Below are 26,655 nucleotides of genomic sequence, written 5' to 3'. Positions count from 1 at the left end.
CCCATCTCATATCGGGTGAACATGTGTGTTGTGTGTAGAAATGGATAAAAAATAAAAAGGCTTTTTGATTAAATTTTCTTTTTTTTTAAAGGTAGAAATTTGATTGATTTAGATGATTATTTATGTTCATCTAATTGTATTTAGTTGTTTTTCCCCGTCCACATGAGGAAGTGGAGTCTGTAAAAAAAGATACCTATGCCCTGGCTCCACTTCCCCATACGTCTAAGCATGAGGAACACTATCAGGTGGCATTTGTTCTCCCAATCACCGTTCACCACTAATACAAATCCAAAAAAAAATTGTCAAATATGACCAAATTAGTTAATGAGTTTTCTTCTAATGCATAGAATTGAACCAGCATGGTGACAAAAATCAATTAGTGCTTCACCCCTACAAATGTTGCTAATTCACCTTGGACATGGAGGGTGGGGTGTGTGAACTTAGTGAACCCAAGGCCGTGGTGTTTCAAGCTTTAATTGGACATTGCTCACATTGGTTGCAACCGTGTGTTCAACATACATAGGCAATGAAATAGAAGTGGCCTGCAATTTATATTGGGCTGGGAGCCTGGGACTCTATGACTTGGGTAGAGTAGAGGCTATCATGGAAATATGCCTTATAATACTGGGCCAAATTAAAGCTAGTTTTTCAATTTCATTAAGGGTGTTTTAGTTTACTGAAAAATATACTAAATAAAACAACATTTCGTACTTTTATATAATAGTGTGATAGTGCTTTTTCATAAAAACAAAATTGTAGTGTGATATAATACACATAAAATAAAACTAAATACACCAAATACCTGCCCTGCGCTGGGGCTCCGGTCTATGCCAAAATTCTCAAACCCATGCCCACCCAAAGATGGGCTACGCTAGATGGCTCATGTCTTTTCGAAGCAGTCTGAGCATAGAGAATGCATACGGATAGTGTTCTTTTTCTCAAATTTAATAAATTGATTAAAGAAAAACCTGATGTCAACTAAGGGAGTAATACGTTAATGTTGGACTTAAAGTTGATTTATCCATATCTTAATATTTTTGTGATAAATGGTAAGATACAAGATAAGTGACATAGGAGCTCAAAAAGATTTGATAATTTTTTTTTTAATAAAAGAAATAACTAAGTGATTAGGCCATATTTTATACATCCATTATCGTTTTAATTGAGCATTTTGATTCTAGATTGATGATAAAAGTGACTACATAACGTGATTTTTTCACATTTGTAGGTTACAAGGTCATGCGCATAAAAGATGTTAAAGGGAAGGATTCAATGCAATTTGCACACCGGTTTACCCATGGATCGACTCACATGTGACCAAGGGCAAGATAAAAAGAAGTTTCAGTGACGAAGAGATGTAAAAAATTTCGGATAACTTTATATGCATATATCTCATTAGTCGAGTCAAAAGTGCATTCAAAATTAGAACGAAAAAATTACCAAAATGGCTAGAGAGTTTAGTGGAGGTTAGTGGTAGTTTTGTAATCTTCTGCAACTTTGGATACACTCACTTGGCATGCTCAATTTTGTGCCGGAATTTGAATAGGCGAGAAAAGGTGAGTTTCTTCTATATAATTGGCACATTCAAAACTTCTATGACATAAACAAGAGGGTTCTTTATAAGAATATATAAAACCTTCAAAATGTTTAACGAACTATCCTAAAATGGATGTAAAGGACTCTATTGATGAGTAGTTTGAATAATTTGCGCACAATTATAAGACTACACTAAGGTGTATAAAACTACATGAATTGACTCAACTTCCAAGTAAATTAGGAGAGAGAATTTCGAAATCTTATTTAACTGCTTCAAATAGCATACTAAATAACCTAAAATGAATTGAATTGAATGAGCTAAAATCATAAAATAACTTAAAAAGATAAGGTACGAATATATGTGAATAAAAGGATTGTGTTATCAAATATTTCAATAGGAAATAAGTTTACATGAGCTACTAAAAGCAAAAGGAAAATGTATTAGTCTAAAAAATCAGAAATTACTTTAAAAATGCAAGGCTAAGATCTACATATGAGGCCAAAAGTCTGGGCTTGAAAGGTTAACTTTAAATTATTTCATAGGTTATGCAGTCCAGACGGGTTAAATTGTTCAACTTTTTCATCTCCATCGGTGGCTTTCTTAAGCTCTCACAACAGTGCAAGTCTGATGGCATGAGTTTGAACAAGCACTCCGATTTCAGGTGGTAATTCTTGTAGTTTCACATCAGCAATTAAACACAACAGCCAAAGGTTGACAATATGGGATATTGCAGGTGGCAAATTTTTTACCCTAGTAAAATCTAGTATCCGAAATGCAGGCATGTGCTCCAGGAAGTGCACTTCTGGAATTTTTTTCAAATAACAATTTTTATGGAGCATTGTGTGTAGTTGTTGACATTGATCTGGTAATTGTGGTAAAGATGTTATCACACTCTCCATCAATGAAATCTTAGTTGCTTTCTGCCATTCTAAGGTATCGCGTGCCTCGGTTATTCTAGAGTGACAGGTCTTTGCAATGTACTTACTAGACTACTGATACTTATTCGATGCAGTAGGAGATGAGATCAACAGACCCAATTCAAACATCACATCGTGCATTTTAAATCCTCCAAAGTCACCATCCTCAAGCATGAATGAATTTCGAAGCTTTTCAACCAAAACATCAACTTTATTTCTACTATCTCCAAGGTAATGCATCCCACAAAGTTTATTCCCCAAAGCACCGTATGTATGATCTTATGCTTCAATTTTTCCATTGTTGTTTGGCACTCAAAAGAAACGGTGTCCAGCACTCCAGGTTCCTTCCTTTCGGCAAAGTAAGAGCCACGGTCCAACCAGACTTTAGGTCTTCATACAACTTCTCAACAGCTTGTTTGAGCTTCAACGCTCTTTTGCTAAGCTGATAGTGAGACCAATAGTAGTAGTTTGGAAACCATCCTCTTTTCTGCTCGTACTCAATTCTTAAGTTGTTGAAATTGGATAGAGCATCATCGACTTGACTGAACCAGAGTTTTGGTTCTGCTGATGATTCATTACCCTTCCTGCTTCTTTGATGCTTCTATTTTTTACTTGTTCGTCGTTTCTCCTCATTTGGAAACCATCCTCTTTTCTGCTCGTACTCAATTCTTAAGTTGTTGAAATTGGATAGAGCATCATCGACTTGACTGAACCAGAGTTTTGGTTCTGCTGATGATTCATTCCCCTACCTGCTTCTTTGATGCTTCTATGTTTTACTTGTTCGTCGTTTCTCCTCACATCTAGTTTCTCTGTTGTCTTCACTAATTCTTCAATGTTTTCGCTAAGGTTTCGAAGAACCTGAAAGTTAGCTCCGATAAGATCAATTACATACTAGTAAAAGACCCTAGTATCGAGCTTATGATATTAGGATCTGCATAAATGAAGCTGAAGTGCAAGATCATAGAAAAGTCACGACTCAAGATTCATGCCTCCAGGTGAAATATTTTCAGTGTGGTAGTGGGTATGAACAAGTATGATGTTAACCTCAATCACCACAATTGTAGGATAGTGAAAGCAACCCACCAAAATAATGAAAAAAGAAATTTTCTCGATGTTACATACCCATGTATGCCTGGCTTGCATGGCGTGTGCCTGGAAGATGCTGGTGGATAAGCTAGAAAAAGAATCGGACCTAAGATAAAAAGATTATGTCGATTCATTGCAAGATTGAATTGATACGTCATTGAATCCTGTGCCAAAATGAATGTAATACAGGAGGCGTCTGTCTGCCTTCATATATAAGATATACACAAATATGTCAAAAAAAAAAAAGCATACAAAAATATTGCCAAATACAAGGAACCCTACAACCTGCAAAGAAATTATCCAAAACAAAAAAAACTGAACAACATCCACAACAGCCTAGCCCTAGCTTAAGAAAGATCAAAATCATTGAAGCCACTGTTAAACAGGCTCAGGTCCCACTCATTTTAATGATTATACCTTCCAGATTCTCCAAGGCTGATGTAAAACCCAGAACCAGCTAACATAGAGGTTGCATTGTTTGGGAGCACTCTTTTCAGGTGTGATAAAACCTTCAAACCGTCCAACCAGTTCATCCCAGATTGACCCGCGTCAAAAGCTGACCTGGTTTATGCACCATAACTAATTGCCAAAATGGAATATTCAGTGTGTTTTGGCAATGAGTAATATATCTAATCGAGATTCGCCAGTTCAATCAATCTAGAAATCAACTGTGAGAAGCAAGTTTATCCTAACCAAAATATATTTTATCATTCTAGGACGACATTAAAAGAGTATGCAAACCATAAGGAGAGGTGCCAAAGAGCTCTCATCCTGCTTTGGCCACAAAAATGTTTGCCTTTTGAGGCAGAATGACCAAAAAAACCATTGGCATTATGCAGGAAAACAATATGATTCACAAAAAGAAAAACCCTAAGGAATGAGAATGTATATCCAGCTTCAATTTTACAGTGTAAGACTGGTTCGTAGATGTCAAAAACCTGCTCAGTTGGTCTTCTTTTCATCAGCCTTCACAGCTGCAGTGCTAGTACCATCTGTGGCCTCAGTTTCATCTTCACCACCAAAACCAAACTCATTCACACGCTTCTTATCAACTGGATAAGCCCACCTCTGATACAGATATATCAGAAAGATAACATCTGGTGGACACAGAAATGGAAAAAGTCAATAATTACTTCAGCATACAAAGGTTGCCTGTTGTTATCAGAAATGTAGCAAATCCACATTGATCAGTTCAGAGAAAGTACTTCATATCCTAGGTCCTAGGATGTTTGACACAGCCACACTCCAGGCAGCTAGATAGTGAAAATTTTATGTTTTCTTTTAATTAAATTTACACCTGCTATACACTGCCCATGCAATACATATTTAAGTTTACAAAGACTATCTCATTTTATGCCAAGTATGGCCCCTGAATGGGCTCAAAATATAAAATCCCCACATCATTTTGCGCAAAAAATGATGCGAGCTCAAGGACATTCATGAAGTAAACCACCACAAACCACCCCCCCCCCAAAAAAAAAAAAAAAAACCTTATGTTGACAAGTTTATGCATTTGATTCTTCAAGCTCCTGCAAGATGTTTGCAAGATAACCAAATAATAATAATAATGAGAGAGAGCAACAGTTGTGGTGTTTCCTACAGCATGATGCAGTGCCTTGCCGTCAGCTACCACATATGCAAGGGATTTTTTTATAGTTCCATGAAATGGAGAGTGCTAAGGGTCCTGGTTTACCATGACAATGCACATCGAACACCATTTCATCATGAAAGCACCGATAATAATGGTACTTGTTACCCTAGTGATAGAGCATTTTAACTGTCAACCAATCCTAAGAAAAATGAATTCGAGGAATCTAGATAAACATCAAAGGTAGCATCAGCAGGAACTTGTATTCCTAGCTCACCATCTCGGAAAACAGACAGCCTATGGAGCATAGGCATTTTAATGACAAATGCAAAGAGATCATCGATGATGGTATTGAGGAACTTGTATGTCATCTGTCTCCAGGGAAGATGTGCAACTGACTTCAACTTATAGTTTATGAACAACTGAGGGCACATCATTATGAAACCTGCAACATTAAGTGAACATTTAACAGTCAGTTTCAACAGATCATAACATCCAGTAAGAATAGTGGTAAATAAAATATTTCTCAATAAAATCAAGGTAAGGCCATACAGGAGTAAGACAAACACAGACATACAAATACAGCAGCACCATGGGCTCGCAGGGCCGGGCCCAAGGTATCCCAGCACAATCACTAAACATATTGCGTGCTAGGCTGAGGTCCAAAGTGAACTTTTAAGTCCCCCACCCCAATTTAACCCCTCTTTATATTTGGTATTTATAGTACATTAGAGATGTGAATAGTAATTTACAAAATATACGTGTATGTATAAGGCTCTCTTTGGTAAAGTTTAAACTTATGTTTATCTAACATAAATAGAGGTGTTTTATATGATTTATGACCCCTAATTCTCATTAAAATAAATCAGTATACCAATAAATTCTTCTTCTTCTTCTTCTTCTTCTTCTTGTTGCTCGGCAGTGTAGGAACCTCCGTAGTTAAAACCCCCTGGTGGAGGAGTTGCAGGAGGGATGGGTGGCATTTTTCTCTGTGTTTTGCCAAAATCCCAATACCATCTTCAGCCATTGCAACCTGCAATCCATTCAGGTCATCTTCAGCCACTAAACCTGAGTCCACAGCCCTGCTATCCTTGCATCACTTCATCACTGCCATCATACGCCATTATCATCCCTGCAACTAAACCCACCATTATCCCTGTGCAATCCAACCAGCCATCATTATCTCTGCCGAACCGATGCATTACTCCAGCCTTGTATCGCACCCTGTTTCTCTACCCCAATCGCCCAAAACCCAACACCTCATCCGTCCCACATCATCCCTGCAAATGTTTCCGACTCGTTCACATCACTGCCCCACCTCACCAACCTTCCTACCGACTCCATCGACCATCACCAACCTAGCCCCGCCTTCATACCCAGATGAACACCCAGAATCTTCTGCCCCTGCTGTATAAACCCAATCTCATCCTCATTCTTTTTCTTTTTTTTTTCACTCCGTTGACCATCACCAACCCACCCCCACCTTCATATCTAGACAAAAGCCCAGAACCTTCTGCCCCTGTTTCTAGACAAAAACTGAGAAAGAGAGGAGATATTTGTAGGGATGTTAGCTGGATTTTGGCCAGATGTGCAGGGAACAGGGTAAAAAGAAGTAATTCCCAGCAAATCCATCTCCATGAATTAGTAAAAAGAAGACATCTACATTGGTAATCAAATTTTGGACCAGGGTTATATAAACACCCACATACACTCACTCACACATTCACTTCACACCTACATTTTGTAGATTAGAGTCGACCGGGCTCTCGTAGTTGGCTTTCCACCTTCTATATAGTTGTGTATAGAGCTGCACTAGTGGATGTGCTGCATTTAGTCCACTACATTTAAAAGGGATGCCATCCAACCCCCAACTCCACAAAGAAAAGTCTTTCCAATTGATCTAAATTTTTGCACTGGAAAAAAAAAAAAAATTAAAATCCTCATAAACTGGACCGTTGAGGACAATCCTATTATACAAGTGTGATGTGGCTCCCATATTTCCCCAGTACATCTTTGTCCAGTATAAAAATAATATTCTCTTCTCTTATGAAATCTGTGGATGGATGGATAAGGAAGCATCATTAATAAAGTCAACAAGCCATCTTGCTCCATATAACGTAACTGATGATCACATACAAGCACCCAGGCACACAAACATGAACAAATAACTGGGGGGCAAGCATGAATGGTATCTGTTTAGGACTTAAGAATCTTGCAAGTTATTGCATCTGAATTGGAACCTAAATTAGACAACCAGAAATTGCACCACCTCAAAATGTGTGTGCATTGTATGTTTACCCTCAAACACATTCTTAATAAGTAAAAGGTCAAAGTTGTTCTAGGATATTATAAGAGGCTAAAGGACTTCCAGAACTAGTTGAGAACAAAGGAATTGAAGTTCTTACCAAACATGTATACACAGCTTGTGAGTGATGAAAGGATCCATGAGTACCAGCTCTTGTGACGCTCATAAATGAGAGAATAAATAGAAGAGCATCCAACGAGTAAGAAGAGCACATAGGACAAATACTTCATTGCAATATCATCATACTCCTTTGTCTTGTTTTGTGCATATGAATCACGGTCTCGGAACCTCAACATAGGTATCTTTCCACTTCTATCAATCTGGAGATACAAATAAATTAATCTTAACAAAAAGTCGTAATTGACTAAAGACCTCAAAAAGAGGAACACTTCTAGACAAAATAAATGAAAGATGATCAAATAAATCAGACAGTCCGTTGGTTAGACCCCCCCCCAAGACTTACATCCAGCCTTTTTAACAAATGGAACTGGAAGGAGTAAAGGGGGAGGCAAGCCCCTTAATGTCAGATACTTTGGCATTTATGATGATCACTCATAGTTCAGTGAGCTCAAAGGCATCAGTGGCACTGAAAGAATTATATGCTTCACAAGTGTGAATGTAAACAGAAGTCTGGACATCACATGGTTAGAATAATTCTATAAGGATTCAGGAGGCCGTGTCACAAGTTCCAATATGAAGGGAGGATGCATTTGTTTGCGAGGGTGTTAATTACTCAATAGGTGTCTCCAGTGTTTTTTGAGATTTCTACGAGGCAGGGTGCAGGCTTCTTGTTAGTGGTGGTGCTGATTTGGTGGTATTTTTCCTTCTTATTCCATCTATTCTGATATTCTCTTGTCTCTCTCTTTTCTCCTCTAGAAATAAAATTATTTTCTGTTGTTGCCTACCGGGAAGGGGAGAGATATAGACCTCCAAATTGGTGCGACCATGACACTGCATGTGTGCCACACCATAGTTGTCATGGCGTCGCCAAGGCGGCGATTTGGCGTCCTGGCAGAAAAAAAAGTTCATGGCAGTGCTACAATTTATGTGATTCACGAATGGCGGTCGCCATTGGCTGATAGGCGTCGCTATGCCACTGCCATGGACGCCAGGTCAAGCCTGATTCACTAAGCAGTCTATTTTTTGTAAAATGCAGGGTGATTTTGATAGGGCTATATTGATTTTTGATAATTTGATGTTGCTTAATGTTGGTTTTATATGTTATAGAGTATATATTGTAGGCTTGTAGCATGCTAAATAGCTAAAAAATAGGGAAAATAGAAAAGTAGCATACTAAATAACTTTTGAAAATAGGAAAAAAAAAAAATGACACATGGACGATTTGACTGCCATGGCAACGCCATAATAGGCGATTCATCGCCAAATCGATTAGCCACCCCTCCACCGCCTTGGATCGATTTGACGCTGCGAAAACCATGTGCCACACAGATAGGAGACATTTCTTACACTGATTCCTCTTCAGAGTAAATGCTCAATCCAAATTACAGTGGCATTCATGATTAGAAGAAACCCAGTTTACGATGTTTTCAAGAGATGATATATAAACCATGGTTTTCTTGTATAAAAATGCATCAGTTCATACAGGTATTAATCAGACTTGAACCTCAATAATACTTTTAAATTTTTTGCTTAAAAAATGCACAAGAAAAAAATCAGATACAGATTAATTCATGTTTAATACAATTACTATTTCACAATTCGGGAGAAAAAAATGAGGATATACACGGGATAAGTACATGATCCAGCCAACACAAAAACATCATTCAACCAACACATTCCACCACATTTCAATATATCCAAGTAACATATTCAGAATAAGCCTTTCACAGGGCCTCTTATTGGCTGCTTTAAGCTTGTCCAGGTACTATTAATTGAGAGAGAGAGAGAGAGAGACTGGAGGTTGTCTTATGACTCTTATCCAACAAAATGTCTCAACCAAATTATAAAAAATAGCATTTAAAAAAAATATTATTTAAACAGCCCAGTGCTTTTGGATGGTAAAAAAAACTCAATCCCTTGGACTGCAAGTGGTGAGATCTATAGTAAATTCGTGTATTATATGTGGATACTAGCATACAGTACCATATTTTTCATTAAAAAAATGATGTTTTTCAGAGAGTAAGCTTAAAGCCCCCACTAACGGGACCAACGAATGGCTTATTCTAAGTATTTTATTTAGATAACTTGAAATGCAATGGAAAGTGTTGATTGTACGATGTTATATTGTTGGGTAGATAATGTACTTATCCCTTGTACATAAAATATATCCCCGCACAATTGTTGACCCAATTCAGTACATAAAAACAAGAGGTTAAACAGGAAAGAAAACATTTTTTGTGGTTATTATGAAGGACACAGAGACAATGACTGTCCCAAGCAAGGGACAGAATACATGCCCGCTCCCACTGATTTGAAAGTCCTTTCCTAATTCTAATTCCTGCTCAGTTACTGAAAGATAGATGCTTAAAAGGTTTGTAAATGAGATTTGAGTTCCACGGATATGCTGGATAGAAAGATGCTATTTGCTCCCAAATTGTCCAATAGAAATCGCAGAAAAAAAAAATAATTTATCCGTGTCTGATTTTTTTCTGTATGCAGTTTTTTTGGAAAAGGTGTGTTGCTTTATTGTTGCTCATTCTTACCTTCTAGGGCTTTCCTAAGTGGCCCAGGTTCTGCAAGGCCAACCAGCCAAGGTAGGCCAAGGCCATATTATAGGTTTTCAGCTCAAGCTTGGGCAGTGACTGGGCCCTGGCCAGGCCACCAGAATATCACAGGCCAGGCAGCACGCAGGGCCAAACAGTGGATGTTGTATTGAATTTGAGATGGCCACTAGCCAGTGACCCCATGTATAAATTTAGATAACAAAATTTGTGTTCTGCTAATTAACGTCAGGATAGGGTTCAGTTAGGCAATGGACCCGATGACTTGCACGCAACCAGGTCTCTGTGAACTTGTGTGGAAGGATCTAGGCTGGATCCAATCCAATTCACAAGACAGGCCAGTTGCACCAAGCCTGCCATAGTAATGTCACAGTTCTCATATCTCTAAGCATCTGGCGCATATTTAAGAATCTTACATTTTATCTTCCAAACTCCATCTAGTTGTGAAACATACCTCTATGTGCATTGCTTTGCCAATTTTCCAAAACTCAATGCAAACACCAATGCCAGAACTTCCAAGAATCATCCATGAAGTATCATTATCCAGAAGATAGAGGAACACAATCAGCTGACTAATAAAGCTCACAACAACTGATTTTGCTGAAAGTCCTTCCATAGATTTGTTTTTGTTCCAAAACTGGATGTCTGCAGAGGGGAAATAGAAAGTCATTAACATTCGTAACAAAGAATATCATCAATCCCAAGGTTGTGTGGAGTCAGATCAACTACAGTTCTTATGTAGTTTCTACATACCATTCTTGAATGCCAAGAAGTCAAACACAGAGTGTAGTAACGACACCACCATCGTAACCACCAGGAGGTAAGGATTCCCTTCCAAAAACACCCTCTACGGGACAAAACAAGGGGGAGAAACGACAGAAATTAGAAGTTAAGAGGGGAAACCATGGTATTGCCTTTAAACTAGCATTAGAAGCAAGAAGCAGCAGGATTAGCAACTAAATAATAGGATTAGGGAAAGAAAATGAGTGTTATTTATAAAGCTACTATAAATATATTAAAATTTGGGGTAATGTTCTCTGGCCTGTGCAGACCAGAAAACCACTTTCCATAAAAATTTTAAGATTCCTTTTTCCTCATAGAAGATTAACAAAAAATAATCCATTTAAAAATTTCAGAGTAATTGCACAATGATATATCGAAGTTCTCCACAACAATTTAGAGTAATTTGTAAATCTAGATTTCCTGTAAACAACAACCTCTAGTTATTTAAAAAAAAAAAAAAAAAAAAAAAAAAAGAACCAACCAATAGCAACCATGAAATGAAATCCTAAACCATCTTTCTTTCCATAATCAAATAGTTTGTATACAAGATATTGCATAAGCTGTTGGTCATGTCTATTTAAGGGTAGCACCTATATACTCTAATCCATCTCAATTTTTTCCAAATAAGGATCAATTGAACAAAATTAATTTCTGACCAAATAAATTGTCTTGTAAAAGAAACAGAAACACGTGACAAGAAAAGTAATCCTTCTATTTCAGTCATTAAGCAGACCTTTTTTTTTTTTTTTTTTTTTTTATAGGGAAAGAGAAAATTTCCAACAAATAAAGGATACAGAAGGCCTGCTTCGACAGTCTTAAACCCTGCAGGTAATTAGAGCCAATCCAAAGCAACTTCACACCCTTCCATAACTGATGATAAGTCTTTTAATAGTAGAGCAGAAAATAAGCAAACACTAGCTCAAGCAGAGCAGCAAGAAACTTGACTGCAGCCAAGAATATTACAAGATCACAACCCCATAGCCAACCCCAAGAACACCCAAGGTTTTGCATTGAAGTTGAAAATCCCAAATCCAGATACATCTTACATGTCTAGATTATTTATACGCTCCATACAAATTGTAAATGAATAGACTTACAAATACAGAAGAAGACAATACAGTGAGGGAGACTTTTCCCATTGTAATTAGATTTCCACAATAAAATATATACGCACTTACAATTAATTCTTCAATTCAACCAAGGAACCTTTCTACCCAAGAAACCAGAGTCACAAAATTTAGAAAATTTATACTCAAAATAAATAGTAATTTTGGGACTTACCATAAACAGTAAATTTGAGATCTACCATAAATTTTCTATCAACACTTACAAAAAATTATCAAAGACAAATTATAGAAAATACTGTATCTATTATATCAAAAAACTTATAATAAAGATGCTGTCTCACTAAATGAGACAGGAAATAGGAGATAGAGATGGACGGAAGACAAAGAAGGTACAATTCTCAATATTTCTTTCTTGATTTGGTAGTACTTATACTGTTACCAGTATTTAAACTCGATTATTGTTACATGTAAAATAAGTAAGGCTGCACCCAAGTACCCAACCAGGACATGGAACCAGTCTATACTTCATAATCAGGAATCATCAATCCACACCAGCTAATTGGGTACCACAGAAAACCTCAAAACTTGTGTATATGTAGTCTTCACTGTCCAATTCCCATAAACAGATTAAAAATGAAAAGCTAAACATCAACAACACAGAAAGAAAAATCTGTTGAATAATTATGATTGGAACCATGGTTTAAAGTATCAGTACGTATTGTCCTGTATCGGCCGATACGATACATGGAATTTTTAAAATTCTTTCATATCGATACGTATCCTACGATACACACCGATACACCACGGATACCCGCCGAGACAATAAGATACACACCGATACGTATTCATACTCTATGAAAAATATAAAATCGAGGTGAAATGTACGTTTTGGTATGTATCGGTATGTATTGACCGATACGGAACGATATATCCAATTACGATGCATATACGTTTTGGTATGTATCGGCATGTATTGACCGATACGGTACGATATATCCAATTACGATGCGCTACGGTCATATAATGGTCAAGATGGATCATTTTACAGAAAAACATGATTCTTTGAGGGGGTTTTGTTCCAAAGTTGCTGCCAGATATTTTCTCTCTAACTAAAGTGGAAATCAAGGTTTGGAATAAAGATTTTACATTTATGGAACAACTACAAACCTTGGATTCTTAGTGCAATATTCTCAATTTAGTGTTTATGCATAATACATGTTATATATAGTGTTTTTTAACTAATTTTTTTTTTTATGCAGAAGTGTATAAAAAGGTGTTTCCTATCCATTTATATGCGTATCTTTAGCGTATCTTAGTGTATCTCCAATACGATACGATACCCTCCGATACGTATCTTAATTTTGGCCGATCAATACGGAAACCGATACCGATACTTTAATCCTTGATTGGAACAAAATTTCTTTGAAAAACCAAAAGAAAACAGTGAAGTAGCTGAAATGTCAGAAAATAAAGGAACAGAAATGGAAGGAAGGAAGAACTTCCTGATGCTCATATTATGAATGGCATAAGAAGAAATCCTGATTTTGTTTCCTAATAGCAGCATGAGTTTCAATAGATACATTCAGAAGTGAAAAAGTAGTACCTTAAGTTCATCTCCCTCGCCATCCAGCATGCTTCCATAACTACGGTGAAGCTGGAAAGACTGCTCAATCTGTAAGAATAGTTGCCACTTTGTCGTACTTATGGGACCCACTTCCAAATTCAGGGGTAGTTCTGTCACCGTGTCGTTGATTGAGGTCAACTTATCTCTGAGCAGCCAAAACTCATTGAAGAAAATCGTTGGATAGTAGTTCCCCGTATTCGGTTCAACATTCAAGTCTGCAGTCTGGGTCAAGAAACTCAACACTCTCATCATCACTTCTCTTCAGACGAAAATTAGCTTCAAGATGCAGGTTCTACCGAGATATTCAATATCCAAGGTAAAAATTTAATAAAGCACTGTATTACTAAAGAAACCTCACGCCATTGCTAAAGAAGAAGCACTTCTAAGCACATGAATAAACAAAATATTCATTTAAATATGTACTCTCCATCTCATAAGAGCTAATGTCGAGATTAGTGGTTGCATTACTCCTGTCCTGTTGAATAGGGTAGCTGCTTTTATGTTTTAGCAAGGGTATCGTAGTCTTGTTTTACACTCATGGGGGTGCTTTTGTATTTTATTCTTTTTTCTTTTAATATATAAGGATACTGCTCACATGGTAGGTCATTCCAACCTATCGTTAGTCTTTTCTGTTCCTCCTTCACATTGACTTCTTCTTTCTTCTCCTTTCTTTTCTTCTTCTGTTTAACTTATTGATTGCTTGCTGTTTTGATATTGCTACAAGGTATCAAAGCATTAGGCAATCAATATCTTCAATCCTTACCTTTCATTTGAGGGTCTTCTTAAGGCCTTCTTCTTTAATGGTTCACAGCAACCTATGATGTACTTGCATTGTCTGAAATCCTAGCTTATAACATGTGACAACTATGGTTTCCTATGGTGTTGAAGACTACTACAAGATGCCTCATCTACGCACATTAAAATATTTTATTTTTTGCTGATCCGCACAACTGGTTGGTACTCTGTTTTTGGCCTTTTGGCTGCACTTTGTATTAAAGATATTTCCCCATCTAACCATTAAGTGGTGAGATTTTTTATGGCTCCTAATATAGCCCAAATGTCTATTTTTGCTCCAAGTTTGATGCTGATCAGGTGAGTATGGTTGAATCTTGAAGAGTTATAAATTCTGCAATTTTGAAATTTCTATTTTGGTGCATCTACCTATTCTCCCCATCCAGCTATTCAATTGCCATCGTATTTTGAGCTTATTTCCTTCTACTTCTACCCCCCTACGCGACCTGGTCCTTGGCATCATCTGAGGCCCTGATTTGCTGCTACACAGTTTTTTCTCTTGGGTGGGTTGTTGGTTATCTCTTGAGGTATTGACCCTTGGTAGTTTCCTTGTTTTATCGCTTTGTGGATCATTAGTTTATCATCTTGAGGTGAGATATTATTGTTGTTTTGGGTTGATTGGGACTTCTAGAATGGTTGTTGGTTATCTACATTCTTCTATGGACTGTTCTAAGATCCTATATCGTAATTTGGTTGGTTCTCCCATATTGCTGCTACTGCCCCTTTTTTTATGTTACCATGGGGTGATTCTAAACCTCCTACGGTCAGTGCTAATGCACAGATCACTAATATTAAGCTCAATGGTGCTTCTGATTACTTCCTTTGGGCTAAAAAACGTAAAGGTGTATATCAATACAAAAGACGAATCGGAGTATTTGACTTCCTCTCCTCCTGACACTACTGATACAGAGTACAAAAATTGGATGCGTGAAAACGACACTCTTCTAGCGAGGTTATGGAACAGTATGGAACCAACTATTACAGCAAATGTTCCACACAACAGCTACGGAGTGTAGGATGATATTGGATGCGTAAATATGACACGCTTCTAGTGTGTTAATTGTATACTTTGATGATATTATTATATTTGGTAATGATACACTTCTTGGTATGAGGTTGTATGTAGCTAGAAAGGGGTTAATCTCTCTCAAAGAAAATATGTAATCGATCTTTTGACTGAGACTGGTACATGGGAATTCAAACATGTTAGAAGTCTATCGCGAGAAGGAAGGAGGAGTCGTGGCCAGCTGTCTAGCGCAAGCCACAACTCCCCCTTGGGGTGTTATGGTCGTATTAGCACTTAGAGTTAGAAGTTAGTTTTGCTTCCTATTTTATGCTTTCCTATTCCTAGTAGGTTATGTGTAATAGTTAGTCTATTTAATGAATGAAGGAGGGCAGCCCCAAGGACTCCCAAGGTCCCACCATCACAACTCTCTATCTCTCTTCTCTTCTCTTTACGTGAAGAGGTCTATATGGAACAACCTCAAGGGTTTGTTTCTCAAGGGGAGTCTGGTATGGTACTATGGTATGAAAACTGAAGAATTCTTTGTATGGTTTGAAGCAATTTCCTCAGGCGTGGTTTGGCAGGTTCACTGATGTGGTTTGTGAGTTTGGGTTGTCCAAGTCTGACAGATCACTCAGTGTTCTATCGGAAGTCTGGAACAGGAAGGATATTCTTCTTGTTTATGTTGATGCTATTGTCATCGCTGGAGATGATATTTTAGGTATCCAAAGTCTGAAAACACATCTACAGCAGAAGTTTTAGACCAAGGATCTAAGACAGTTGAAGCATTTCTTGGGTATTGAGGTTGCTTAGCTAAGAAAAGAAATTTCCCTCTCTTAGAGGAAATATGTTATGGATTTGCTGACAGAGACTAGAATGTTAGGTTCCAAGCCTTTGGATACTCTTATGGATCCAAATGTGAAGCTCACAGTTCACAGTGGTGATTTGCTAGATGATCCCGAGAAGTATCGAAGAATATTGGGAAACCTTAATTATTTAACGGTGACTAGGCCTAACATTACCTTCCCTGTTAGTGTCGTGAGTCAGTTTCTTTCATCTCCACGGACATTACACTAGGATGTCGTTCTTCGTATTCTGAGATATCTCAAGAAAGCTTTAGGTTGTGGCCTGTTGTACTTTGATCATGGACATGACAACATTGAGGGTTTTTGTAATGCTGATTGGAGTGGATGTCCTATCAATAGGCGATCAACTACTGGAAACTGTACAATTGGTGGTAATCTTGTGTCTTGGAAGAACAAGAAGCAAGCTATTGTGGCTAGGTCTAGCACAGAGTCTGAGAATCGTGCCATGGCTCATGTCACTTGTGAGTTGATGTGGATCAACCAGTTGTTGACAGATTTTGGGTTTGAGTGTACTTCTATGCAATTGTGGTGTGATAACCAAGCTGCGATTCATATTGCATCAAATCTAATTTTCCATGAGAGGACGAAACATATTAAGGTGGACTATCACTTTGTTTAAGAAAAGCTACAACAAGGAGTTATCTCTACAAGTCATGTTAATTCCGTCTCCCTCTAGAAGGATCCCTGGCATCCTTGCCCTTCTTCTTTCCCCAAGGGTCATATACTCTTCTGGCCTTCCGTCTAATGCTTTCGTTTCCTCTGTCCTCTCCAAGACGGTTGGTCCCCCCTTCCTCTTCCCCTCCGCTTTTGGATCATTGGTCCTCCCTCCCTCCCCTCCCTCCCCTCCCCCTGGCCATCGAGGAAGAGAGGACAAATGTATCTGGCTCCCCTCCTCCAATGGCTCCTCCTCTGCCTCATCTTGGTCTCTCATTCGTGTCCCTTCCTCGCCTGTCCCCTGGCATAAGGTGGTCTGGTTCAAAGGTCATATTCGGTGTCATAACTTCACCCTTTTGCGAAGCCTTACCAATTGCCTTTTTACCCAAGCCTTCCTCATTCACCGTCCTATCCATGTCAACCCTTCATGTTGTCTCTGCCCCCACAACTCAGAAGATATCCCCCACCTCTTCTTCTCCTGTCCCTTCTCCTCCCACATTTGGAAAGCTGTCTTTTCCAAATGCTGGCCTTCTAGGAGATCCATTCTTCCTTTCCATCGGGAATGGATTTGGGTAGACATGACCTTCTCTAACCCCTCCATTTGCAACACCATCGATAAATTGGATTTTTGTGCTACCATCAATCACCTTTGGATGGAAAGAAACACTTATAGATGGACCCCAAAATTTTGATCACCAGACCAGATTTGGAAGGCTATCTACTTTGATGTTTTTTCCAAAGCCCATTCCCTCCTCCCCTGTCCAGTTACCTCCTCCCGCCGGAATATCCATATCATCTCCTCTTGGAACCTTCAAGTTGATCTCATCTAAGCCACCTGACGGCTATTGTAGGCTTTCCCCTCCCCAACTCAATGCATCCCCTTTTGTAGTTAACTGTTTGGCTTTTGTTTTGTCTTTGTTCTTGCTGTCTTTGTGATGGCTCCTTGTTGGCATTAGGCCCCCCTCTTTTCCTTTCCCTTGTTTTTCTTTCTTTCCAAAAAACACAGGATAACAACTTGCAAATGTTTTCACTAAGTCTTTAGGGAGTGGTAGAGTGGATTATATTTGTAACAAGTTGGCATGATTAACATCTATGCTCCAGCTTGAGGGGGAGTGTTAGAAGTCTATTGCGAGAAGATAGCGCAAGCTACGACTCCCTCTGGGGGTGTTATGGTCCTATTAGGACTTCGAGTTAGAAGCTAGTTTTGCTTCCAATTTTATGCTTTCCTATTCCTAATAGGTTATGTGTAATAGTTAGTTTATATAATGAATGAAGGAGGACAGCCCCAATATCATTGATTGGGACTCCCAAGGTTCCACCATCACAACTCTCTGTCTTTCTCTCTTCTCTTCTCTTTACAAAAACTATTGGTACACCAATGGATCACATCAGAATTTTGGGGCTAATGATGGTGAAGAGCTTGGGCTAATCACAACTCTCTTTTTCTCTCTTCTTTTCTCCTTGTCTCAGCCTTTGCTCGCCTTCCCATAGGTGCCCCCTCCCTCTTAGCAGAGAATGGATCTGGATCGACATGATATTCGGGGGCAACGCCATCTGTTATACTACCAGGAAGCTCGCCTTCTGTGCCACCATCAACCACCTTTGAATGGAGTGTAATCTTCGTAGATGGACTTCCAACTCTCGCACGTATGAAAATTTTTGGAATGCCATCTACTTTGACGTCTCCTCCAAACTTGGTTGCCTAAAGCATCGCCTTGTTTGCGACTCTCCAAGGAACAGACATATTGTTGTTGCCTGCGGTCTCCATTTGTCTATCATTGTCCCCCCCCAATTGATGTATGCCCCTTTTCTTAGGTCAATTGTCTTGTTGTCTTTGTTCCCCACCCCCTTTTCTCCCCCTTGTATATTCTCTTCTTGCATAATTTAATTATTTATTCATCCAAAAAAGATAAGCATAAATACAAGAGGTTAAGCTCATTTATCTTACTGTTACCAGGCCAGACATATCTTTTGTTATGGGTGTTATAAGTCAATTTATGGAATCGCCTAAGAAGGCTCATTGAGAGGTTGTTTGTCAGGTACTAAGGTACCTTAAGGGTGCTCCAAGAAAGGGTCTCGTTTATAAACCTAATAAGCATATTGAGTTGGTAGGCTATTCAGATGCAGATTGGGTGGTGCCAAAGGCGATAGGAGGTCAACTACTGGATATTGCGAAATTGTTGATGGTAATCTTGTTGTGTGGAGGAGCAAAAACCCAATTACTGTGGCAAGGTCAAGTGTTGAGGCTCAGCATAGGGCTTTGGCCTATGCTACAACTAATTTGATGTGGTTGAAATCACTTCTTCAGGAGCTTGGTTTTCCTATCACTAAACCTATAAATATGTTCAGTGGTAATCAGGTTGCTATGTACATTGTCAAGAACCCAATCTTCATGAGCAGACAAAACAAATTGAAGTGGATTGTCATTTTGTAAGGGAAGTTGTGATGAGGAAATTGATCACAACTTTTTTTTGCTACTTCTGGAAACTAGCTTGGTGACTTATGTTCACTAAAGCCTTGTTTCGTCCAGCCATTCAAGATGGATGTTTCAAGCTGGGCATAGGTGATATAAATGCTCCAGCTTGAGCGGCAGTGTCTAAATTAGTGGTTACTTTATTCCTGTCCTGTCAATAGGGATCTTTTGGGATATTGCTTTTATGTTTAATTAAGGGTATTGTAGTCTTGTTTCATCCTAATGGGGTTGTTTTGGTCTTTGTATTTTATTCTTTTTTCCTTTCAATATATAAGGATACTGCTCAAGGTGATAGGGCATTCTGACCTACCGTAAGTTCTTTTCTTTTCCATCTTCACATCGACTTCATCTTTCTTCTCTTCTTCTCTTCTTCTGCTTGCCTTCTATTTGTCATTTTGGTATTACTAAAGGCATAATATAAATGAGGAAGTCTCTTCTGTAGTCCTTGATTTCCTATTCTTTTTTAACATGTTTTCTTCATTACTTGGAGAATATCAATAAATAGAGTTAAAATTTTAAATTATTTAAAACAAGCCAAATATGATTTGATCGGCATGGAACCATGTAAATTGGGAGAGGCAACACTAATTATACACATTAATGCTTCATGTTTGTTAAGGTCAAGCACTGACACATGTGCCCATGCCTCAGACACACAGAAAATTGATTGCCCAAAATTAGGAGAAGGCACACTTTCCTGCCCTGCCCAAGTGAAAATTGATTGCCCAAAATCTAAGAATCAAGGATACAAGGAGCAATATTCGGTGGAATAGCATTATGAGGGTATCTGCAAAACAATGCAAGGATTAGCAAGGTTCATCAATAATCCAGCTCACAGAAAAGGACATAAGGAAATAAATTAATTTATTTAAAAGAAAAAAAGATACTTACAAAGTTAAACCGACAATAATCAAATATATAAATATATATATAATATAAAAATAAAAAACACAAGAAGCATAAGCATAATAAGTCATTTCCAAAGAATGTGCTGACAGTGAAAAGTGACAACTAGGCACATTTCCAAGGAGCCAATCTCCACTCAAACTTATCCACAATTGTATCCCAATCCGCAGAAACATAGACCTCTCACCATGAAGTAGGAAAGGTAAGTTGGACCAACTAGTATCCCGAAATTTCAGAACAAGCTTAGAATAAGCGATGAGCATTATCTCCAGTGAAACCAGGTTGAGGTCACCGCATCCTTTATCATTTGGGAGAAACCCCCAAAATCCCTCGGCCAGAACCTATAGTTAGAGCCTATTATAACAAAAAGTCTCAATCTATATATGCAAACTAGTGATCCCAAGCCTGATGCTACACAACTCAATTAGGCAATGCAGACAATAGAAACCTATAAGCGTACTTCTAATCAAATATTTTCGTTTCTAGAAAAACTTTACCATCTACAAGATCACTTAGAATGTAAATCTGTCTCCAGTATTTAAGGAGTCATACAAAGCAGCAAAACAAAGATTACGAAAGAAAAACAAAAAGGGAATCACACATATGAATCACAATGATTTTATTTAGTTCACCCAAGATGGGCTACGTCCATGTCTGAGAGATAAACCAAAGCTTCCACTATTCTGATGAAGAAATTACAAACCCTCACACACCATCCATACGAGATCACTCCTCATATATAGCATTAAGACACATTACAATATAAAGAAACCCTAATTCTCGAAAGTACAAAACTCCCCCCTCCACCCCCAAAAAAAAAAAATCCCCGAAAATTAGGTATGATGCTGGGGAAAAGTGAACAATACTTCCTACATTAAACTGGATCAGGCTTCACCAATAACACATAGGAGAAAAGTTTTCCTTTTCTTTTGTTTATGGTTTTTCAGTCCCTCCTTAGTTTGAGAGCATTTTTTTACTATGATCTCTGTATCAATTGGGAACACCATAAGGCCTATATGTTAGGGGAATGGGTCTCGTATTGTCAGCCAATTTTTTGTATTTACTTTTCAAGGTTATGTGCCACATCAGCCTAAAACTGCTGCATATCTTCGTTCCTCTTTATCTTTTCCATGAAAATTTCGGTTAATTTAAAAAAGAAAAGTCTTTGTTATCATCACTTGCTTCCAGTAGTTCTCCACAATTTGAAGTTCCTAAATCCCAAAATGGCATATTTACTTCCCTCATGAGGTAAGATTTGTGCCAGCACTGAAATATAGATAAATATGGTGCATGTCCCATTGAAAATAGTAAATACAGTTGAGCAGGACCATAGGATGGCGTGAAGGCCATGATGTGGCACTGAAGATGCTGATATTCTTACAGAAACTAGAGCTCAATGTGCATTGATAGTAAGACCGATCAGGTACCAACATTACATATAGTTAATCATATGAACCAGTCTGTCAACTAGATTCTTTTTGTTCTCCCTGCCCCCCTCCCTCTTCCCTTCTCTTTTGAAATACTTTACTACAGAAAAAAATTAGTCAATGGGATGACCCCCCACGTATAGATACTTGTTGAGAGACTTCCTTGACTTCCCGACTCCCATGTCAACTCTTATGACTACGGTCAAGTCATGTGACTCTTCCAAGTTTGGATACTTTCAGAAGAGGAAAGAAACTGGTAAGCATAATTCCTATTTTCATCAATTTCACCATAAGTGGAAAAACAAGAAAGGATAAAATAAGGAATGAGCAAATTAGAGCTAATTTAAGAGTAACTCCGATACATGATAAGTTACAAGAAAGTCATTTGAGGTGGCATGGACATATGTAACGGAGGCCTTTTAATGACCCAGTACTAAGGGTTGATTAATTCAGATTGAAGGAGCTAAAATAGCCGGGCGCAGGCTTAAAATGACTCTATGAAAAGGGGTGAGGAAAAACATGCATAGCTTAGGTCTAGTAACAAGTATGGCTTTCAATGGAGCTGATCGATCCCACTTAGTTGTGATAATGCTGAATTGAGTTGAGTTGAGTTGAGTTGAGTTGTATCAATTGCACCATGAGATAATTTGTTTCATAATAAAGTATAATCCAAGTGTGAACTTGACTTCACCAAACACATAACCCAAATAAATGGCACATAGTTTATATCACAAAAGAAAGAACAAGCAATAAAGGAATTATTATGAACAAGAGGATAATACATACTTTGCAGAGGTTTTCTATCAAACCGATGACAGGTGAGAATTTTTAGTAGTCTTATTCTTATACCATATGAAGCATAGAAGGTCTTTGTTTTAATTTCTTTTCATTTTCTCCTCTTTTCTTGAAAAATAATAATAAATATAGAGAAGCAACACAAGTTACCAGGGACATAGAAGTATAGATGGGGAATTGGTCACTAACCCAAGACAACAACTAATAGTTTGCATATGTTGTCAATACCAACATCCTTCCTAATCAAAACCATTCTAAGCACAAGGAGATTAACACCGAAGGCAACAATACCGTGTAAAGTCATCGACCAAATTAATTGTAATATTTGGTTTCCAATATGAAACCCATTCTGTTGGACCATCATCTTTTGAATCAGTCTGACTTTCATCTACCACCTGTAATGGCGTCATATTCTTAGAGATCCAAATGTGAGACGACAACAACAGGAGAAATACAATTTATAAAGGAAATAAAAGGAACGAATGAAACAAGTGAAAATGAAATTTAGAAAACCAGAACAAGAATCAAGAGCACAAAGAACTTCCATAAGAGAGCTTGCTATCCACATGAAATGGAGTGCCAAGACTTCGCACAAAGGTAGAACATCCAACAATAACTGACATAAGTGCAGGAGGATCAATGAAAAGAACAAACCACAGATGAATTTTCATCCTCTTCTGAGCCTTTGGAATTCCCCAACAAGCTCTTCCTCTTATTCACTTTTGACTTGGGTAGGTACATTACAACAGCTGAAATCAGAGCACGGAGAGATAGCATATACCGACAAAAAAAATCTGAGATATTGAGGTTTTGAAAAGCTAACCCAAGCAAACTAAAGATCATAGAATTACTTACAATGTGTCCTCCCAAAGGCCATAAATTGCTGATATTCTGGATCATTAGGGTCTGGAAGATAACCAGAACGTGCAAAGAAAACATGTGCGTACAGACTACCATTGTGCTTCAGGTCCTGGATCAGATAACATGAAATTCATGATGCAAGAATGAGAAACAGTCAGAAGATGTAAGAAAATTAAATTGAATAAGCAAGGATTTCATGTCAATTTAAATATTACAACATCTCCTTCAAGTACCTCTGATGGAATATATTTAATGAAACGAGACCTTGTACCATCAAGCCCCCAACTTGCATATGGAATGTTTGACTCGTGCCAAACAAGGGCGCCCTCATTACTGAAGTCATTAAACTTTTCATGCTGTGAAAGATACAACCACATATCCTGGCCACAAAAGAATGCAGTCAACTAGTGAACTTACGGTCAGAAATGGAATAAGGCACCATCAGCAATAGACAGCATAATCCATGCTAGAAGGCAATATTGAAATCAGAACTGCATTATATAGATTTACTATTTTTATTTTTCAGGCTGAAAATGATATCCGAATGTTAACATGAAAAAAAAAAAAAAACAAAATAGGTACATTATGCTCTATCTCAATTGGATCCGACTGTTTAATTAACGCAAAGCATTGCGATGGTCCCTGCGCATGCTCACGCAATGTGATTTCTGCCCAATGCTCTGAATGTCAAAGCACTGATCTATGTAGACAGCCAGTACCTTATAGACTGTCGTTATAAGCCTGTGGCTGATTTGTAGCGGTGCGTCAAGTTGACAGCCGGCACTTATTATAATTAGCCATAACTCATCAATCTTTTTGCATGGATCATTGCACTCGTCCTTACTTGAAATCTCCATGTAGCCGACCCCATTAAGTTGGGATAAGGTCATGGATGTTGTTGTTGTTGTTTGTTGTCAGCTAATTCACCTGCAGATGTGCTAGCCAATGGTGAAACCCATCAACAGCCACTATATGTTGACCATTACACCCCCAGGCAGATGCTCAAAGCCCCCACCACTTTCCTCTCCTCTTGTTTTCAACTTCCCTGCTCTGTACATTTTTTTTCATTATTTTTCTGTTTTTTGCATTCTCTTTTGATGGTTTCATTTGTTCATTGTGTATGGACCTTCCACTTGTCTTTCTCTATTTAAATAATAATGAATCATTGCACATCAAAAATGAATGCAACGTATTCCCACTGTATTATCAGCTATTTTTCCTAAATCTGTGAGGTATACTTACCTTCTTGTCAAAAGAAATCTAAATGGTGGATTGCTACAAAACAAATAATAGAAACTTTGTAATTTTTAGATATTTCACTAACTTTGGTTTGAAATTAAAGACAAATCTACCTCAATAATTAAAGCTAAATCACAGTGCCAGCATACTAGATTAGCCACTACTAGCTGTATCTAAGTCCCATATTACAGGAAACGAAGAGTTGTTTCACTCATACTATTGCCAATAGGTATTCCAAAGATCCAAAAACTATTAGATTCAATTAATTATTGCTTCAAAGATGATCACACTATGACTCCACTGCCTTGAAAGTTCCTTCTCATCTGGTTCCCCACCCACAAAAAAAAAATTAATAATAATAATAATAAAAATATAAAATAAATAAATTGCATTTGTCCTGTTCCCTTCTTTTATCTCTAATTGAAAAGGCAGGACACCAAGAACCGATACCTGACTTTGATTGGAGGTACAGCTGTCACCAGACTAGAAACCAAACAATAGTGCAAGATGCATGCTCTTGAACTCTAGTTTGAAGATTCAAAATCACCTGAAAACATTTTTCCAGTACAAGATGGAACTTAAACAGATTATGATTTGATTGATCCTCCACCTTTGTACCCCACCATGTCCTCAAACAGAAGGGACGCTTAGTTGAGGAAGAAACATTTTAAAAGGCAGATGCCTTTGAAAAGTGAACCGTACACATTTACAGACCTGTTAGTGCATAATAGAGAGGCAGGATTCCAATCAATCGTGCAGATAAAATATGGAATTTTGGGACCATCAGGAATATCTAGAGATTGTATCGCTTTAAATACAACTCTGACAGCAACTATAATGCAGTCAACAACAGGTTCAAGGTACGAAAGAACAATATCGAGCCTTCCAGATGCATCCTAATGTCACTTCACTCTCTCCATATAACGCTGTATCTCAGTTTCTACTTGTAACAAGCTCAAGTAAGTTGCACTAAGCACCAATTCTTACACTTTAAATTAATAATATTCTCATAGAGTTCAAGCGTAGCTCCCCTGTTCAAGAAGTAGGAAAACAAGTAATATGAAAACAAATGATCTTAGTTCACCCCATTAATTGGACAGATGATTCAGAATAAAGTAACTGGTAAAAAAACATAGTCGGAAAGCTAAGCTAAGGGACCTAACTCCTACAACATAATTTTGCAGTTAACCTAGTCCACCTGTTCCTGAATAAGCACAAAGCTTAACAATTTAATCGATAAACTGCTTCCTTTGATACATAAAATTTTGATAGAGTGCACAAATCATCAACATCCTGTGAGACTGACAAGATCCCTATTCTTCGATAGCCATCTCAACTTAAGGTAACCCAAGACCTTGCAGTTAAATATCTGCTTAAACAGTACATCAGACATGAAATAGAAAGGACTTTCTTCTCATTAGCTTTAAAGCAGAAGTCTGTCTTTCGTCTGACCTCACTGAATTTCTTCTCTAAGTTCCCTTCTTTATTGTTTTGTGCTTCATAAGATACCCAGTTTCCCAAAACGCCAGTTCTTACTTGTAATTCTGAATATGAATGTTGGTCTAATAACAGATTCCCAGAAAACAGGAAACCCAGATGTATCAAAAAATAAATTGCTAATAACAGTAGACGTAAACAAATTTATAAGCCTAAACTTCACACTTTATAAAAGACAAACCAGAAGCTCGCCCTTGTTGAAGAGATTGGAGATCTGCTGCGAAGGTTCAGTTTGTTGCTTGGGAGAGAAGAACTTGGTGATGAAGTAAAAAAATATCGCAATCCTTATCACTCCTGTCACCGTCTGCCCAAATCCTGCTGGTTGCTGCTGCGGCTGCCCTCCTCCCCCTGGCCCTCCCTGCTGTGCGGCTACTTCAGTTGATGGGGGCGCCATAACTCCCCAAAAGAGTAAGAAAATTGAAGGCGAACTCCGAACAACGACACTCAACAGCTCAAGTATTCAAAAACTAATTCAATCAATCCATGAACGATCGACTGGTTCAACCATCAAAGAACAAAATGGAGACGAGAAGATCTCCGAGTCATAAAGAATC

At 38.0% G+C, this 26,655-nt stretch overlaps 1 protein-coding gene across 1 annotated transcript; it reads right to left on the bottom strand.

Annotated features, from left to right (window-relative positions):
• Positions 1-4,222: 4,222 nt before the first annotated feature.
• LOC122059618 (cleft lip and palate transmembrane protein 1 homolog) lies at positions 4,223-26,655 on the bottom strand. The gene is made up of 12 exons (XM_042622516.1): positions 26,283-26,655; positions 23,599-23,745; positions 23,360-23,474; positions 23,159-23,253; positions 22,796-22,899; positions 20,126-20,163; positions 13,568-13,803; positions 10,868-10,961; positions 10,569-10,759; positions 7,534-7,753; positions 5,406-5,573; positions 4,223-4,637 (listed from the first exon to the last, which is right to left on the bottom strand). Exons 1-12 carry the CDS (start codon positions 26,493-26,495, stop codon positions 4,483-4,485), a joined length of 1,776 nt encoding a protein of 591 aa, XP_042478450.1. The 5' UTR covers positions 26,496-26,655; the 3' UTR covers positions 4,223-4,482.

Source organism: Macadamia integrifolia, chromosome 13, assembly GCF_013358625.1.
Source record: "Macadamia integrifolia cultivar HAES 741 chromosome 13, SCU_Mint_v3, whole genome shotgun sequence".
NCBI classification, from domain to species: Eukaryota; Viridiplantae; Streptophyta; class Magnoliopsida; order Proteales; family Proteaceae; genus Macadamia; species Macadamia integrifolia.
This window is presented reverse-complemented; position numbering and strand designations above follow the sequence as displayed.